Here is a 19,190-nt window from a genome sequence, read left to right as displayed (position 1 = left end):
TTTATTGTTGAGTTCGTTCATCCAGTAGGAGGTGAGTGGATTTGGTAAGGGGGAGGGGCAGGGGGTATCATTATATTGTTAGCTTCGAGTTTCATTTTAAAAGATTACATAAAAATCTGGTGTAAGATCCAAGTAATAATATATCCATTGGCCCACCCTAACCCTAAGCCCTCATGGCATTCTGGCCATTTAATTATATTAAACTTTACTCTTTCATGTCTGATAATAGATTTATAAATAAGATATATACTTATTTAACAAGAGTACAGCCATTTTTCAATGTCTCTAAATCAATAAAAATGGCTTGCATGCTTATCCAAAATAAATAGCCACATTTATAACAATGACAATTATTTCCCTGATTTACATTATCCAAATAAGAGTAATTGTTAGACAACTTATGGAAATTGAAGAAATGTAGCAACACAAAAATTTATTAATTTAAAAATCCAAAAATATATTAGTTATTCCTCCCCTCGTCCTTTAAATTTTACAATCAAAATATTTTGGAGCGGGTATTAACCCCCCTCCAAAACATTTGACACCAACTTGAAAGTGGCGGAAGCACTTCTCCTCCCATTTCTCAAAAGGGCCCTTAGAGGCCTCTAGAAGCCTCTCCGCTAGTACTCTATTATTTTACTTTATATACATTTGTAAATAAAGAGAAAGATGAAAAGAGAAAAGCTACTATACATTTTACTTTAATATTTCTTAAATTTATTTGGTAAAAAGTAAAAAAAAATTGTAAATGACATATGGTATTACAGAGATGTAATGCTTAGAATGCCCAATCGTCATAAGAATAATATATTAATTTTTAGGGCATTCATGGGCAGAAAGACAATTAACGAAATATCAACCAAGAGATATTGTTAATAATGACTTTTTTGAAATAGATTAAAATTGAGTGGGGCGAGGTAGATTTTGATGTTTGTTTATTGCGTTAGGTCATGTTATATTGCTAACTTGGTATCCCCACAAGGTTAGAGCACCACAGGCATGGACCCCACAGGGGTAAGCTCATCCCAACTGCAAAGAGTTGGGAATAAAATAACTCAACCCGATATTTTTAGTTTCAAAAATAAGTGAGAATGATTTTTTGCTCGTTAGGCACTTTAAGAGAAAGCACCCCAAAAATATTTGTTTATAGACTACTAGCAGCTTCGCCCCTAGCCTCTATGGGCTTTGCCTCAAGAGGTGATAAAAAAAATTTAAGGTGAAATTCGTAAAAAAAAAAAACAAGGAAATCTTCAGCAAAAAAAGGACCAAGGAAATCTTCAACAACAAAAAAAGGACCAAGGAAATCTTCAACAAAAAAAAAATAAAATAAAAAAAAACAAAAAAGGACTAAGGAAAACTTCAACAACAAGAACTGGGGGGGGGGGTTGTTTTTTGAGGGGTTGGGGGTGTCCCACCCTCCAAGAAAACAGCCTAAAACCACCACAGGACCAGTAGGTATATTCCCTGAAGAGTAGAATCCGATCGGTTCAGTGGTTACCGAGATCTTAAGGGGCGGACGGACAGACAGACAGACGGACGGACAGACAGACAGACAGACATCATTCTACTTTGTATTATAGATAGGGAAACATCTAAATCAAAAATACTTTTGCCCATCCATTCAGGAAGGAAAGGGACTTTGGGATGTAAATAAATCTGTTAACTTTTTCTCATTTGAAAGCTTTTAAAACGTTGGGTAATGTTAACAAATATAATATTGGTTAGTTTAAACTATCAGTATTAAAATTTTTCAATCAGTGAATTTGTTTATACATCCAGGTCTTATTCCTTAACATCCATGCAATACATAATTTATAAAGAATTCATGAAATATTTTAACAAATGTTTATTATTACAATTAATGAGGACAGGGTAAATACATAAATTTATAATTTGCCAACAAATAGGATATAATCACACCGATTTAAAGAAAGCCTGCATTAAATACACCGCTTTAACTGCTAAAAGATTGCCAAAAGTAGACCCAATTCCCCTACATTTGAAGCCTTTAGCTCCAATAACAAAAAAAAGTTATAGGCATTTTAAAATGATTGTTAAATTAGATGAAAAATTTTGAATTTTTCCAGCACCATTGATAGAAATTTCAATATTAAATTGCGTGTCTTTTATGGATGTTATTTAAAAGATCATTAGGATTAGAATGGTTTGAAATAAATCAAGTTATTTATCGATTTCATTATATTTAAGTAAAAAAGTAGACAAATTAAATGGGTAAATTTTAAGCAATATACGTCGAGAAAAAAAACATGTAATAATATATGAAATATATATTATTACATGTATAATGAAACTTTAAATGCAAAATTGCATGATATGGGTAAATGAATAATACATGAACGTGTTTTTTTTACACAATTACAATCGGCTAGTTACAATTAAAATTAAACTTGGCAAATTTTTAACTAAGTGAAGTATAAGTATAAGATAGGGGATAGTTTTACTTAATAGGAGAAACTTAGCAATTTTCCTCAAAATGCCTAGTCGAGCACAAAAAGACCTCTACCACTTTTTTAAAATAATAAATTAAAAAATGAATGGTTACTCTGTTAATTATCTTATGACAGTTTAGGTTAGATTATATGGATAGGGCACCGCAGGAATAGACCCCGCAGGTTTAGAAGAAAAAACTTATTTTTATTTTATTTCAGGACAAATTTAGTCCTGCTCATCCATTGCTTTAATTACCATGACCTATTTACTGGCATTACACAGAAAGAATAATATTGTTTTAATAAAAAATGTATTAGTTTAGATGTATAACCCAGACAACTACCTGGTTCCTTTTCGTCTGCTGGAAAATTGCTTTCTGTTCTGTTGTAGCGACATGCCTGTGTTTATATTTCCGATGATGTTGGCTGATATTCAAAGACCCAGTTGAAAGTTGGTTCAGTGTAACAAAAAAATATAGTTATTTAACCCCTGTCCCTTCTATTCTTTTACTTTAATGTTTGAATATATACAATAATTAACCATAATCAAACATTGTAATGTATAATGATAATTTATTTTTACTACCAGTTTAATTTAAACCATGAAACTGAGAGCACATTACTTCAGGTTATATTTTTTACACCAAAGGTCAAATACTTCCATTACACGCAAAGTAAATAAAATAAAAAGCATAACTACCAAATTTTAAAAAATAAGAGATAAATATCTCAAAGATGAAATGAAAGCAAAGAAAATATAAATAAATGCCGTTTCTTATTTTGTCTTTTGTAGTCATTACAGAGTGAAAAATAATTTGCAATTTAATCTCTTTATTTATCTAGTCCGGAGCAGGAGCCGTTTTTTACGAAAATTACGGCTCCGGCTTCATGGCTCCTGGCTCCGGCTCCGAAACACTGATCAAAACTATCCTGATTGGATATTCTGCGAGAATGGATATAGCTTAAATAGATATAAAATTTTGTCGTCAGTTTAGGTTGCTACAATGGTCCTCATTTATTGGTCAATGCGTCCCTACAGTAAGATAGGAGGGGATTAACAGTATATGCGTGAATCTCTCACACTGTTCACGTATTCTATATCCATTGCTACCAGATACTCTTACACATATAAATATTTAAATGTACAACCAATTGGTTTTAGGTGGTTGCTGACCATAATATTTTTTGGTATATTCTGTAGCCAAATGCGGATTTATGTTATTAAGCTAATGGATGTTCCCATTATAACAACAAGGGAAGGTTGGAAAATGTTAATCCCTCGGGTAGTGAACATAAGTAGATTAGAAGCAATCTGGGAGGCTGAGCTATACTCTTGGCCTCAAGAATAAAGAATATTTATTTCTACTACATTTACCAATTTTGGGGAAGGATTGGGGCCGGGATTTTGCTGAGCTTTTTGCACAACTTTACCATGCCTAAAGTAATTTTGTATTTCAACTAACTAAAAGAATCTGAAATGTTCTTTAACATGCCTTACCTATTCTGAACTTTCAAAACATAATATTCACATTAATACTGGAATTTATTACTGTTTACATGTCATCCACCTGAGATGGAATTTTGAAACTTAAAAGGGGAGTGAACGCACTCATATAAAACACATAAACAAAACATTAATCAGGCTTTACAAAAAAGCTATAAACACAGACAACTTTTTGTTTCAAAATTCCGACTCTGGTAAAAAAAATACTTCGTTTTTCAACTATACCAATATGAAGCTCTATGATGACTATTTATGAGTTACCTTCACCGCCATTGGTTGCAGTTTGTGCAGATGAACAGGATAATAATTCATTTTATCATAAAAATTATGTTTTATTTCTGTATTAAAGAAAGCTTTAATCAGACAGTCATTTTAGTAATTAGCCGCCCTGTTGTATCAGAAGCTGACTGAAAGTAAGTTTGACAATAATAGGTGTTATCATTCAAATCCAATTCTTGACCACCTCCTCCTTGCCTTTTATTAGAGAAACTTATTTTTAGCCACTACTGGAATCATTTAACCCAAATAAACCTAAAAAGAACTTGGCATAAAAAATTCTCAAATAAGTTTTACACAATTTTTCTCATATTTCATGTTCAATCCAGAAAATTTTATGATAGGTTAAGGTTTTTAATCCAAGGGTTGTTTTTTATTCAAAGTTTTCAACATGGATTCGAAAAAAAATTATTTTCTTTATTTAAAAATTAAAAATAATGAATATTGCATTAAAAGTATGATACAAATGTGATGAAAACGCTTGGATATGATTATCCTTGGAACCTGCTGGCTGGAACTATGAACAACAACACTGGAAACCTTTCCTGGATTGGTTATCAAAATGATACCTTTCAATCTTTAGGAATTGTCTTTTAATAAAGGAAACACAATTTTTTTTTAAATAGTAAGAAATAATTAATTTGGCTGAAAGAGTAAATTATTTAGCATTTTATTTGTAAAAAATATGAACAAAATGTATACATGCAATGGCTGACTTGCAGACTTGAAAACCACTAACCTCACTATGCCATATATGTATTAGATTGATATACAGGAGCACTATTTAGAATTAAAGACAACATAATTGTTGTTAGTTGATAAAATGTTAGATGAACAAGTATACAACAGAATATCCTTCATGAATAAGAAAGATAGCACAAAGAAAATATTTTATCCAAAATTTGGATTCTGTTGGGAATTAGATTATGATGTTACATATTTTGATTTTACATTGATAGTACAGAACATTAGGTAGAATTCCTTTTATTGTCAGTTTACCAAAAGTCTGACTGCAAGAATTATATATTTCAGATCCCTACTGATTTTTCATGCCATAAATTTATTTTAACGAAGCAGTGTTTCGGAGCCATTTGATTTTGGTGCGGCTCTGGCTCTGCGGAGCCGTCTGTGATGATGGCGGCTCCAGCTCCGACCTAAAATCAAGAAAAAGTCGATATATTTTTTTCCCATAAAAAAAATTTTTATTTTTGACTTTTGAAGGTTTTAAAAGTTCAATTTTTGATAAAAATGGTCTTGAAATACTTAAGAAGGGCATTTGCACATGACAAAACAGAGTTACTAAATTATAATTTATAAAAAATCTCTTTATTTATCTAGTCCGGAGCCGGAGCCGTTTTATAACGAAAATTACGGCTCCGGCTCCAACAAAATATGGCGGCTCCACGACTCCCAGCTCCAAAACACTGCAACGAAGGCATCACACCTAGCGGATGTGCTCCATTAATCATGATTACTAGTATTCGTCAAAAGACCCCCCCCCCCTTCCTCCTAATTTCATATATTTTAGAGAGGTAGGGAACTGGGAAAAAAAGGAATTCTTTTATTAGTTTTGGCGGTTTTGTATCAGTATATATCACGGATAGAAATACAAATTCCAGCTTTGGTTATGACTATTCTTCAATGCAAGGCAGCAAAATTAGGAAAGTGTTCATTAAATTTGTATATTTTCTTCCAGTATGGCTTCGAAACCTTTAAATATCCGCTGAATTTGAACCGGTTCTCAGTCTTACTTAAATATAATGTAAAGAATCATATTAAAGACAATTTTCCACGAATATTTTTTTTAAATCAAAAAGTTTATACTAGTTTTGTTAGTCCTGGCCTTAGGCCCATTGAGTCTAAAAAAATTTTTTTTGATCAAATATCTTTTTTTATTTTGATATCCGCGGGATGCTGTCTATTTATAATACGATATAATGCAATATATAACTATTAAAAATTTACCACAAGAAAAATATAAAAGAAACCTATAATGGAACCTAGAAACAGTACTTAAAATTTTCTCTGCTGGCCTACTATTTAGAATTTTATGAGCCTTACATAAATATAAAGATAAATGGAACCATAGAAAAACCTAACTTGTATGGCAATGCTCGCTTCTGATATTTGATTTTACCTATTGATATTTTGAAAGTTCTGTCCCTTAAATGAAAAGCATTATTTATGAATAATGAAACTTTTATAAGAATCCCAAATGATAAACCACTGACAAAATATTTTCAAGTTGAAGCAGAATTATACGACGACCAACAAGGAAAACAAGAATGCGAAGGAGACCCAGATTACTCATATAAAAAATGTGTTGATAATCACATTGCTGCTGACCTACTGCCAAAGTTGGGATGTATACCGCCGTATTTGTCTGATAACAATCAATGCACAACTGTTAAACAAGAAAGTGCTACATCTAATCATCTTTTGTGGAACTTTATGACGCCGTATTACTACTTTATGAAGTCAAAAGCTCAGGAAACCTGCAAAACGCCATGTAAATACCAAATCTTTAAAATTACAGAAGGTGAAGAAACTCATTTCTTTGGTAATGATTCCTGGATCAATGTGATATTCAATCAAAAAGTGAAAAAATTCACCGAACTACCCAACTATAACATTTTTAGGTAAAATTACATATTTGACATTTGGACCAGCTGTGTCTTTCCTTTTATATATTTACAGGCAGTTCAGTTGTCGACCTTCTTTTCAATAGTGTAGCTAGAATAGTGTAGGTACATTAAATGTAACAGGATGTCTACCTGTGTGTGTGTGTCTGTACTAAAAGATCTCGCTAAACGCCAAATATATTGTACAGCTTATTTTAAGTCCAGGGAAGGTTATCAAAAGTTCAGTGAAGTGTACCTCCACCCTGCCAAAAGAGTCTGAAAAAATACCAATCTACTCCCTAATATATTTATTATCCTTTGTGTTAACTTTCTTTTGACAAGCCGTTTAAGTACCAACAAAAAGCATTACTTAAAGAAACCTATATCTACCATATACCATATTGGCTGTTCTACTTGTGAAATAAAGATTTTGTAATTTGCCAGTTTTCTTGTGGATGTTGGAAGTGCCTTGGGCCTTTGGTTGGGATTGAGTGCAATATCTATTTATGATATTCTTGTTGATTTTGTTAGAAAAGCTAATCAGCTGACAAAATCACCCCAATAAAGAGAGGCTTTACAAAGTGTCTCAAAAAATCAGCCATGTGACGTCAAAAAAATGAGAGAAGTCGGAAAGAAAACTCCTAAAAAGAGATGAATAATCTTTCCTTTTTATGACGTCATATGGCTGATTTTTGGGACACTTGGTCCCTCTCTGGCAAGTTAAAAAGTATTTGATGCTGTCAAAGGATATAGAATAAGTTGATATTGTGAAAGATTCTCGTATACCCTGAGAAAATGTTTCATCAAGCTAACTTATATAACAACTAGCGGGTTCGCCCCTAGCCTCTAGGGGCTTTGCCCCAAGAGGTTTTATCAAACTTATTTTTCGTGTTTTAGATTTTAAAGAAAATTTTTTAAAAAAATTGGGGGGGAGGGGGTAATTTTCATTTTTTGGGGGGTTAGGGGTATCCCACCCCCCCAAGAAAATAGTTATAAACCTTCCCGGGACCTATGAGAAGCTACCCTGTAAAGGAGAACCCGATTGGTTCAGCGGTTAGCGAGATCCTTCGCTACAAACAAACAGACAGACAGACAGACAATCAAACAAACATCGTTCTACTTTGTATTATAGATAACACCCTATCCCCTCTCCTGACCTAAGGAATTGATCAATATTGGGAAGGACTATATTAGCATCAAAAACTGATAATCACAATTCTTCTGTCAAAATATCTACGTATTCTATACTTATTAAGCAATCATATCTGCGCTAGGTGGGCAGAGAGAAAATGTTCATTTAATGCAAATCAAAATTTACGGTTGCCCGATTTGTTTAAAAAAAACACTTTTGTGAATGTTAACTGTCTTTTATAATAATCTCTTTTTTGTGCTTCTATTTGTATAATCCTTATATAAAAGTAACAGGATATCTGTCTGTCTGTACCGAAAGATCTCGCTAATTGCTCAACAGATATGGATAACCTTTACAGTGTAGCTTGAAGGTATTAATACCAACCCAAGATACATTCCCCCTGGAAGAAAATGAACAACCCCCAAAAGAAAATTTTAAAAAGCTGTTCTTTTTTCTTTTTAATTCAAAAGCCGGGCCTCGACTTACCCTCTCCCTACCTTAAGTGCCCCTGGAGGCGTTGCCGCTAGTATAATAAATAATACTTATAAAACATACAATGTTTGATATAAATGTTTATGTTTATTTTTCCTTATTCCTATTGAATTTTTATTAGTTGTAATTGATTTTGATAAATAAAACGTTTAATTCAATCAATATTAAATGTTTTATACAGATAGTTTTTATAACCTTATATGGAATTGAATTATTTACATATTTTCTCCAATTCTGAATTGTTTCAGAGGTAAAACAGTTGTGAACTTATGGCCACATCTATATAAATTAGTTGCGTCGCCCCTAGCCTCTTATAGATAAGGAAAATAATCTAAATTGAAAATCTCAAATAAAATTATTTGTGGTCCTAAACAGGACCTTGTATTGTTGGTGAGTATTTGCATTTATCCTCCGAATCCATACAGAGTTCTTCCTTGTCTTTTCAGAGCATATACAACATCCATAGCAGTGACAGTCTTCCTCTTGGCGTGTTCAGTGTAGGTGACAGCATCTCTGATCACATTCTCAAGGAAAACCTTGAGAACCCCACGGGTCTCCTCGTAGATAAGTCCAGAGATACGCTTGACACCACCACGACGAGCTAAACGTCTGATGGCAGGCTTGGTAATGCCCTGGATGTTATCTCTCAACACTTTTCTGTGGCGCTTCGCGCCTCCCTTGCCGAGACCCTTACCGCCTTTGCCTCTTCCAGTCATATTTGTAGGTATTGCTTGGTTGTAGACAGTTGAATAACTGATGTCAAGTTAAGGTATTCCATAGAATTTATACCAACTCTAAAAATTTCCTCGAACTTCTATTGGCTGGAATGCTTACTTCGGCAATGGTTTCAAAATGGGCGGAATGGTAAATTCCATAGATAAGGGGATTAAGATTAAAAATAATTAAAGGCGGTCAAAATGGGCTATGTAGGAGAAATTGGGATGTATTAATTAAATAATAAGATTATAAAATAAATTGTTACAATAATTTTAACTTAAAAACTCTGGGTTTTATTGTCTGAAGCGAAAGATCTAGGGAATTATTTGTCCTAATTAAATGTACTCTTCAGGGAAGCTTTATAAATGTCTTAGGCGTGGTTTTTATATATTTTCCTCCCCCCCCTCCCCGGATCTACTCTAGATGCTAGGGGTGAAGCATCTAGTGTTTTCATAAAGCATTGTAATATTTATACATATGATCAAATGAAATTTTTAAATACATTTTATAATTCCGAATAAAGGCCAGAAGATTTAAGACAATAACGATTAGATAATCCCTATGCTACCAGAGGCAGTGTGTCACACGTGGCTCTTCTACTTTTAGGGTGTGTCCAGAACTAATTGTTAGCTTTGATTAATAATTTTGCACGTTAGAATTGTCCTATCGCTCTCAAATACTTAATTATGCTCCATATTGATGAAAATTTTTCAAGAAGTTTTTGATGCGTCTAGACGTATTTCTTTTATAGAAGATTAGGAAATCATGTTTTCTCCCAAACCTTTGAGACGGACACATGGACAGACAGACAGACATTTCAAATCATAGAGAAGCTTCGCAACAAACAATGATTTGTTGGACTAGGATTAAGGCCACTCAGAAATAGTTTACTTATCGCATTGCTTCCTATTATATATAGATTTCAGCGAATAGTAAAGTGAAACGCACCTTGGATAACAAAACTGGTATTTATTTTATGATTTTTATTGGTTATACACATGAAACAATACGACAACACATACGAAAGCTGTCCTTAATACGGCGCGATAAATAACTAATAATTTTGTAATTTATTATCCAAGGAAAAAAGGACAAATTAATATAAAAAAATAAATATAACACCGTACACATATTGTAAATCCTTTTATTTATTGTTACCGCAATTTTTTTTAAAGAGTGGAGTAAATAATCTTTAAGGGCGGTCAAACTATGTTTATGGGCGTGGCTAAAACAGTTATAGGGTAAAAGATTAGTCCCTTAACCAAACTAGAGGTAGCTCTTTATTCTTTGATTACCATCTTTGAGTATTATGATTTCTAATTGGTTCTCTTCCAGGTTTATATACCCAAAACATGAATACTTCATCATCAATTCATTGACAACTACCACCAAACCAATACCAAAAAATGACTGACGTTGCCACCCCAGCATCTCCTGTTAAAAAGGTTGCCAAGACAGCTGCTGTCAAAAAGCCGAAGGTTCCAGCTGCCCACCCACCATTTGCCGACATGATTGTTGCTGCTCTGAAAGCTTTAAAGGACAGAACAGGTAGCTCTAGACAGGCCATTCTTAAATATATTTGTGCCAACTATAAAGTTACGGCAGATAAAGCTGGTGTACACCTTAAGATGGCGCTGAAACGTGGTGTAACTGGAGGATTATTGAAGATGGCCAGATCTTCAGGTAAAGGAGCTGGAAGCTATAAACTTGGAGACAAAGCAAAGGAGGTAAAGAAGCCCAAGGTCAAGAAACCCGCAGCTAAAAAGCCTGCTGCCAAGAAAACAACTGAAAAAAAGAAACCATCAGCTAAAAAGTCTACAGATAAGAAGAAAGCAGCTACCAAAAAAAACCTTGACAAAAAGCCAACAGTTAAGAAGCCTGCTGCCAAAAAGACCACTGTAAAGAAATCAGATGCCAAAAAGCATGCCACTAAAAAGCCAGCTGCAAATAAACCTGCTGCCAAAAAGCCTGCCACTAACAAGCCAGCTGCAAATAAACCTGCTGCCAAAAAGCCTGCCACCAAAAAGCCAGCTGCAAAGAAGCCAGCAGCCAAGAAGACTGTATCTAAAAAATAGTTTTATCTTTATTGTAAATTTACACTGTATATTTCAATTGTTTACTGTTACTGAATAAATTTATAAGTCACCGAAGTTAATTTGTTATTGATCTTTTTGTAGGCTTTGTAATGGGTATATTACTACTTGGATATACACGAGATTTTCATGCTCACTAATAAAGAAACACAAAGCGGTCTAAAATAACTATTCATCCCTTCATCCCACCATCTTTACACCATCCCATTCTACTAGGTAAACGAATTGACCATAAAAGATTTCCATGTTAGCAAGCTAAATTGATGACAATTTTCCCCTGTCATAATATCTACGTATATTCTACATCCATATTGGTCTTGTTAATTTGAAGTTGAATGTGTCAGTAGGTTCAGCTGTTTGGCTGTTTACAACCAAACAACCAAATCTAATTTTTTCACATTTTTTGTTGAAATAATTAAACTTTTAGAGAAAAACTTTTTTTTATTTAATTTTAAACGAAATACTTTGACCTGAAAACAGCCTAAATCAAACTTAAAAAAACTATTTTTGCAATGTTCATTATCAAAGTACTTTTATTGGTTTAAGGTCATGTAAATACTAACCAGAATTACAACATCCATATTTAGCGAAGCATAGATAAATCATAGATGGACAGAGTGAGTTATAGAGCAGTTGTTAAAGTGTAATATAAAATGAATTTACAGAAGATATAAATGTTTGTAATTGGTAACATGACCGACAGACCAACGGACAATGTGAATTATATACTGGACGCTAATTGGTATAGAGAATCACAAAATAAATGCCATCAATTTTTATTAAATTGATCCGAGAAAATCAAGATATCCCTAAAATGTTTAGCAAGGTTGAAAGATTAACAGGAGGATATTTTGAATTATATGGTAGCTTCGTTACTCAGGAAAGGAAGTTCATATCATTAACTTGGTTTTAAGTTTCGCTATTTGTTTGATATGAGTAGTAAATACAATTTCGAAACAAGCAGTGATACAGTCATACAACAATCTATATAAAAGTGTCAGGGTGTATGTCTGTCTTTGGCTTTGGATCACTAAACGCTCGATCAACACGGTTCTCCTTTACACGTGATGCTATTTGAAGGTTTATGGAATGTTTAGAACTTTCGGGGGAGGGTACCTCCACCCTCACAAGATAAATCTGCTCTGAGTTAAATAAAACTAAAATTAAAAGAGTATTGTCAACTAAGGTTATAAATGCCGTTGTCAAAACAGGCAAATTTAATTTCAAATCACTTTGGGGACTTTGGAAAACAAAGATTCATCTATCTAACCCAAAGGTTTGTTTTTCTGTAAAGAATCAAGGATGACAACATCCATAAATGCAAAGATTAATTAAAAATTTGAAACGAACACTAACAAAATAAAGTAACAAAGCATTTAACATTATTTAAAAGTATAAACAAAAATTCTGTATAAATCTAAAATTTAGTGTATGCTAGTTATGGACATACTTACATTTCAAAACTTGATTATAAAGATGCTTCGAATATACCCGGAAAATCTCAAGTGAATAGAATGATTATACCATATAAAATATTGTTTTATAAGCCCAAAATCATACTATTTTCAGTTGATAATTTGCTTTTCAAGTATTGATTATCGAAGTCTACCTAACTGTAACAGGAATCCTCATACTACTCGAAGTTTGAAAGCTATACGACAATTATCAATAAAAGCTATAGACAGGCTATAAATGTAGAAAACCATAGTTTTTTGATTAGACAAATAAAAGTCTATTTCCTGTCTGTAAAGAAAACATCAACAGCTTTATCAAATGACCTCAAAAAAAGCTTATTTATATTTGGTTAATTTTGAATTTGAGTTTAGTTTGTTTGTAACTAAGAAACTGCAAACAACCAAAGAAAGTAAATTCAATGCGATTTTATTTTTTTTACCAAGTAATATTTGTTTTTCTAGTTTTATTTTATCTTTATTGAACCTAATTGTTTTTTAACTTTTATTGTGTTCAAAGGAATTCGCTAGGGGGATTGGGGGGGGGGGGGAGTGAAAAGAGTAACAAGCAGTTCTGCTTAGTTTCTTATTTAACGAGGATTTTACTGAAACCCCCTACACCACAAGTCCCCATGCTTCTGATATTATAATTGATTAAATATGACACTCTTTTAGTTTTAAAGATGGATAAAACTATCTTGTTGTGTGTCGTAGTTGTTTTATCAACAATTTCCTTTAATGTAGATGCTTCTGGTGTTAGGTAATTTATTTTTTTTATATAAAGTAACGAAGCTACTCAATAATTCTAGATGTCCGTTCGTCTATCTGTCCATCTATTATAAATAGTCTGCTGTTTAAGATAGACTGCTGAATTTTTAGTGAAGATTCCCAATAACAATAAACATCAAATATAATTTACTGGGTTTGTTGGTCTGTCGGTCATAATATTTTTGGCCTAGCTACTTATGGATATTTTCATCCTTGTTAATATAAGATGATTAAAGAAATTTTTAAAAGCGAAGTTTTTCTATAATTAGGGTCGGTCCGTCCGTACGTCCGTAACGGATAGCTTTTTTGGTTAATTTAGGCATGTTAGAATTATCCTATCGATTTCAAATTTTGCATGGTGATTCCTTTAATAGTTAGGTACGATTTAGAAAGCGTAGCAACTCTATAATCATCACCAAAATGTCCGTACGTCTATTTTAAACATGTTCATTTTTTTACTTTTTTATCAACAAATTTTTATGTGATCTAATCATCCGACTGATCTGATTTTTGGTATATTGATTTCTGGGACAACAAAGTATAATGTAATCAGCGAAGCAACTCTATAATCAAGTCCTAATAATGTTAGTATGTCCATAAACATTATCCTGAATCAAGCAGTTTTTCAACAAATTTACTTACAATTTTGCTTTGACTCTTATACATTTATATTATGATTATTCAGTTCTGACACTGTACAAGTGTTAATGTCCATTTGTCCTACCGTTTCAGTGCTTCGCTTTTATGAATGCTGTCATCCTTGTTAAAATTAAATCTGATTTTAAAAAAAATAGTTTTAGAAGAAGATGTTTACTTTATATCTTGGAAAATAACCTAAAAATTACAAGGGATGTTATGTACCTTTCCAGAAATGTACAGATTTCAAATCATAGATTTTTGTATTGAAAAAACTAATTTTTTTTATTTATATTCTTTGTTTGGCGAACCTTTGGAATTATTTGAATTTTCTGCTTTGAAACCGATTAATATCCGCTGGATTAGAACTGGATCTTAGCCATGCTCAAAATTATTTTACAATTATCTGTCCTCTATTTTAGGCAGCCAAAGTTCTTTTTCATCTCTTCTTCAACCTCTACAACAACAGTACCAACTACTTTACCAAGCAGCGTTACAGCTACATGTTTAGTGTAAGTAATTATATTCCCTTACTCTCCCTGTTTGTCTCTCTGTCTGTAGCAAGCAATGTTACAACAAGTTGTCTAGTGTAAGTAATTATATTCCCTCCCTCTGTCTGTTTGTTTGTCTGTCTGTACCAATCAATGTTACAACAAGTTGTCTAGTGTAAGTGATTATATTCCCTCCCTCTGTCTGTTTGTTTGTCTGTCTGTACCAATCAATGTTACAACAAGTTGTCTAGTGTAAGTAACTATACTCCCTCCCTCTGTCTGTTTGTCTGTCTGTCTGTAGCAAGCAATGTTACAACAAGTTGTCTTGAGTAAGTAATTATATTCCCTCAATCTGTCTGTTTGTCTGTCTGTCTGTAGCAAGCAAAGTTACAACAAGTTGTCTAGTGTAAGTAATTATATTCCCTCCCTCTGTCTGTTTGTTTGTCTGTCTGTAGCAAGCAATGTTACAACAAGTTGTATAGTGTAAGTAATTATATTCCCTCACTCTGTCTGTTTGTCTGACTGTCTGTAACAAGCAATGTTGCATCAAGTTGTCTAGTGTAAGTAATTATATTCCCTCCCTCTGTCTGTTTGTCTGTCTGTCTGTAGCAAGCAATTTTACAACAAGTTGTCTAGTGTAGGTAATTATATTCCCTCCCTCTGTCTGTTTGTCTGTCTGTCTGTAGCAAGCAATTTTACAACAAGTTGTCTAGTGTAGGTAATTATATTCCCTCCCTCTGTCTGTTTGTCTGTCTGTCTGTACCACATAATGTTTCAGCCAGAAGGGGAGTATATCCAACCCCATTGACCACAGATACACCTGCTTTAAACATTCAAGACGATAGAAGTTAAAAAATCAAAAACACCTTTAAATTGTTCTTGCATTCACAAATACAGACTTTATTTTAGTTTAACCTCAACATCTTATATGGCCTGTCCAGAGGGAGCTAGGAAAAAGAAAGCTATTATTCATCATGAACAAATAGAAGTTAATCCTAGTAAATCAAACAGGTTAGATTTGAATTATTTTGTAAATAGCTGCTAAATACCTTATCCTACTCTACCTTACTTTTGTATAATTCAACAGAGGCTTCCAAAATGGGGAGCGTAGGGGTGTCCAGCCCTTTACACATCCATCTTGATTTACTAAAATGATTTGTTATGTTGTTGTGTATATAACCATTTCTTATACTTTTTTGTGAAAAAATTTAATATTTTTTTAGACCCTGATGATGTTTATGCCAATAAACGAAAAATTTCGGTGCCTGATGTGTTGATTTTTTGCCTTGTTGGGGAATAGAATAGTTGGTGCGCGTCCTTTTTATGAATATACCACATCCATCTTGGTATAAAGGAGGTGTAAAAATGACAAAACCTTGAGCACGCCACTGCATATAACCCTTTGAATTTATTTAAAATCCAGGAAGAGCAAGGACATGAATGTTGAACCAAGCGGAGTATCAACTGTAGAAGAGCCTCAAGGAGGCAGAGAGGCCGGGTTTGCCTGGTATTATATGACAACTACCCTAACAACTACAGCGTATTCAACTACCTACTCAGAAACTACTGTTAGTAAGTATACTTTTTAGTAGCTATTCTACTCTATACCTATGGTTTGTCTAAGCGTTGTAAGTCATTACACTAAACAACTTTGAAACTAATGTTAGTAAGTTCAGATTATGCTAAAAAGCGACTCTATAACTTAAGTATTTCTTTTAGTTCGTTTTTCGTTTCATTTCAATAATTTTTGTAATTTTTGTAATATAAGATATTTTAATCGAAGATAATTGATATACTTTAATCTAAGAAGATAATGATCAATCTATCCCTTCTTTAAATCAATATCATTGGTAGAAAAATTAGGCACTGTTAATTTAAACTAACCGAACTTTAGTGTTAAAAAGTACCCAAACTTATAAAACTTTGGGAAAAAAATAATTTATAACCCAATGTCCTTTTTCTTTTCTGATAAAAAACATCTCTTATTATATATGCTCAGACATTTTAAAAATTTTAAGTAATAAATATTTTAAGAATAAGAATGACAACATCCATAATTAGCGAAGAACTAAAAATTAATGGAAGGACAAACATAAAAAATTAATTAAGGAGAAGATGATAAATATGCAATAATGCATAGAAATCACGAAACCTTTTTGAAATATTAAAAAATATGTTTTACGTTTTACGCATGACCGATAGACTGACTGACAAAGTAAATTATACATTTTATTCTCATTGAAAAAACACTAAGCCATTTTTTCTACAGCACCCGAGAAAATTCACCCATGGCATTACAGACGGACGGACTGAGGACAGCCAAATTGAATAATAGAGTAGCTTCGCTCTTAAAAATTAAATTGTATTTTGTTTAGGAACTGTTTCAGTATCAGCTTTGAATTGCACACCTAGCTCATTCATTGGGTGTGGAAAATAAGAAGCTAGCCCCTCAAAATAATTTAGCAAAATTATTATGAAACGAGTAATGATACATTTAAAATTGTTTATTTTTGTTGAAATCCAAGACTGAATTTGTGATATCATGTTTTTATTTATTGTTATGTTTTGTCTAATGAATTAAAAATTGCAAAATAGATATTTATTTTTAATAATTTTGCAAAATTTTCCTATTTTATAACGTAATAAGTTTTTTGGTCTGTAGCTTAAGATTTTGATAACTAATGAACCGATTGAGTTCTCCAATATAGGGGATGATTTCAAGCTATTTTCTGCCTATCCCTACCCTCTGAATACCGAATTCCTAGATTCTAGGGGAACAGCAGCAACTTTGGAGGCTTTAATTTAATTTTGACTGGTTGGTTCATTAAGTTGAGTGTCCAGTCCAAACGTTTTAACCACTAATTGTAATCTACAGAAGGGATAATTTTGTGTATCACCATTGGGGATGTACATCAATTTATTGTACATTGTGTCATCTTTAGATTCCTGTTTTAGGCCACTCTAAAATAACAGACAATCTGCTCTATAACTAACTTTGTCCGTTTGTCTATTTCACATTAGATTTATGCTTCGCTACTTATGAATGTTGTCATCCGGCCTTGTTTTGTGTATGTATCACGAAGCTAATATTATATGAAAATTAGAAAACAAACAAATTAAATGAAAATTAGAACTTGCATGTTCAGTGCAGTAATTGATTTATGATTTAATTTTAATTTATAAAACGTTGTTAATGACATATTAAACAATCCTAGTTAAATAAAGCGAATCTGCTATTAAATTCAAAGTTGTAGAATATACGTGGATATTGTGACGGAAAAAATTTAGCTTGTTATCATGGAACTCATTTATTAGTCAGCTTGTTCATAAAGTAGGGGAAAGGGGATGGAATAAAGGGGGTCTGAAGAGGGGAATCTTTATTTTAGCTCGCTGCGTTTTTCACTTATTAGAGATAATTAAATTCTGGTGTAAGATCCAAGTACTAGTATGTAAATTCATTGAAACTTACAGGTCCATGGCACGTTCTACGCTATTTTTCTCTTTATGAACTTCATTACTTACTATTCAGCTACATATGAATTATCCAATTATACAATAATTTCTTCTCTATAGAAAGTTTATTAACATTTAATGGTATACATCTTAATTTAACAAAATAATTTACAGTAGTAAAATATTTTTAGTATATACATCATAAAGTTTCAATAGTAAAACAACTAATAAAAAAAATATATTTAATTCTATTACAATTGAATTCAGATAAAAATTTACTTTTTAGTTTATACATATAAAACACAAATGCATAGGTTATAGATAAAAACAATATCAAAAATATATTTTGCAAGTCAACAACAAAATTGGCACTAATATTTATATCTGCTAAAAAAATCAAGGAAATGATTTTCATAAATCGTCGAAAATTTAAGAAATCTTCAAAATATCAGGCTCTTCTTTATGTTGAAATGTTGGATTTTCTTTTCCACTATCCAATTTTTCCTCCAAAATACTAGCGTCCTAAAAAATAGAAAATAACTTTAGGATGTGTGATACCTTTTTTTTCTATGTACCCCCTTAGAGGCTTGGGTTGTAGCCACTAATGAAAATCTTAGATAATACAAAAATGGATTTCATACAAAATTAGAGCCTTTTTGAAATAAAACTAAGTTGCTCTCCTTTCGTGTAATGACATGCAATTCGAAGCAATTTGAAAATTGTAAGAATGGAGAAAAACCTCCCCAATTTCAATACTAAAAAATATAGAATCATGCAACCTTACAAAGGAACAGAGCACAATATATATTATAGGAAAAGGGGGCTAAAATACACATAAAAAACTATAAAAAATATGAGCAATATTTTTTTTATAAATCCCCTTACTTAGATTTTTAAAAATCATACCTTTGACATATTAAACTCATCGGAGAAAACAGAGGTGTCGCGGACATTTCTCTTTGTAAGAGAAAAGACATCGGTTACAGTAGTGCTGTCATGACCGTTCTTCTTTCCAACTCTATCAAGACCTATAATACAATATAATCATTAGAAACAGTAGTGCTATCATGGGCGTTCTCAGGATGAAGTCAAATTCTATTCTTATT

The 19,190-nt window shown here is 32.4% G+C and overlaps 4 protein-coding genes across 5 annotated transcripts in view; 2 read left to right on the top strand and 2 right to left on the bottom strand.

Annotated features, from left to right (window-relative positions):
* Positions 1 to 8,722: 8,722 nt before the first annotated feature.
* LOC145323310 (histone H4) lies at positions 8,723 to 9,207 on the bottom strand. Its single transcript, XM_080165742.1, has one exon. The coding sequence runs from the start codon at positions 9,189 to 9,191 to the stop codon at positions 8,880 to 8,882; it is 312 nt and encodes a 103-aa protein (XP_080021868.1). The 5' UTR covers positions 9,192 to 9,207; the 3' UTR covers positions 8,723 to 8,879.
* A 1,370-nt stretch (positions 9,208 to 10,577) lies between these two features.
* LOC145323309 (uncharacterized) lies at positions 10,578 to 11,342 on the top strand. Its single transcript, XM_080165741.1, has one exon. The coding sequence runs from the start codon at positions 10,599 to 10,601 to the stop codon at positions 11,265 to 11,267; it is 669 nt and encodes a 222-aa protein (XP_080021867.1). The 5' UTR covers positions 10,578 to 10,598; the 3' UTR covers positions 11,268 to 11,342.
* Positions 11,343 to 13,415: 2,073 nt separating this feature from the next.
* On the top strand, positions 13,416 to 17,225 carry LOC145323308 (uncharacterized). Its single transcript, XM_080165740.1, has 5 exons — positions 13,416 to 13,496; positions 14,563 to 14,652; positions 15,541 to 15,642; positions 16,055 to 16,203; positions 17,007 to 17,225. Exons 1-5 carry the CDS (start codon positions 13,420 to 13,422, stop codon positions 17,066 to 17,068), a joined length of 480 nt encoding a protein of 159 aa, XP_080021866.1. The 5' UTR covers positions 13,416 to 13,419; the 3' UTR covers positions 17,069 to 17,225.
* Positions 17,226 to 18,190: 965 nt separating this feature from the next.
* LOC145322091 (sodium-driven chloride bicarbonate exchanger-like) overlaps positions 18,191 to 19,190 on the bottom strand; it is a 37,461-nt gene continuing 36,461 nt past the window's right edge. For both annotated transcript variants that reach the window (XM_080163861.1, XM_080163862.1), the window contains 2 exons: positions 18,991 to 19,112; positions 18,191 to 18,606 (listed from right to left, as the gene is read on the bottom strand). In XM_080163861.1, coding sequence (XP_080019987.1) covers positions 18,514 to 18,606; positions 18,991 to 19,112 — 215 coding nt within the window. In that variant the 3' untranslated portion in view covers positions 18,191 to 18,513. The remainder of the gene's footprint in view (positions 18,607 to 18,990; positions 19,113 to 19,190) is intronic.

Source organism: Acartia tonsa, chromosome 6 (genome assembly GCF_053477335.1).
Source record: "Acartia tonsa isolate MP-2025a chromosome 6, ASM5347733v1, whole genome shotgun sequence".
Taxonomy (NCBI): domain Eukaryota; kingdom Metazoa; phylum Arthropoda; class Copepoda; order Calanoida; family Acartiidae; genus Acartia; species Acartia tonsa.
Note: the sequence above shows the minus strand (reverse complement) of the source record. Positions and strands in the feature narration are given on the sequence as shown.

What these genes read in the sequence shown, in the direction of transcription:
- LOC145323310 (XM_080165742.1), bottom strand. Translation starts at nt 9,191, where the DNA reads ATGACTGGAAGAGGCAAAGGCGGTAAGGGTCTCGGCAAGGGAGGCGCG.
- LOC145323309 (XM_080165741.1), top strand. Translation starts at nt 10,599, where the DNA reads ATGACTGACGTTGCCACCCCAGCATCTCCTGTTAAAAAGGTTGCCAAG.
- LOC145323308 (XM_080165740.1), top strand. Translation starts at nt 13,420, where the DNA reads ATGGATAAAACTATCTTGTTGTGTGTCGTAGTTGTTTTATCAACAATT. An exon ending in GTAGATGCTTCTGGTGTTAG is followed by an intron (nt 13,497 to 14,562) that starts GTAATTTATTTT and finishes CCTCTATTTTAG; the next exon opens with GCAGCCAAAGTTCTTTTTCA. An exon ending in CTACTCAGAAACTACTGTTA is followed by an intron (nt 16,204 to 17,006) that starts GTAAGTATACTT and finishes TATTTTGTTTAG; the next exon opens with GAACTGTTTCAGTATCAGCT.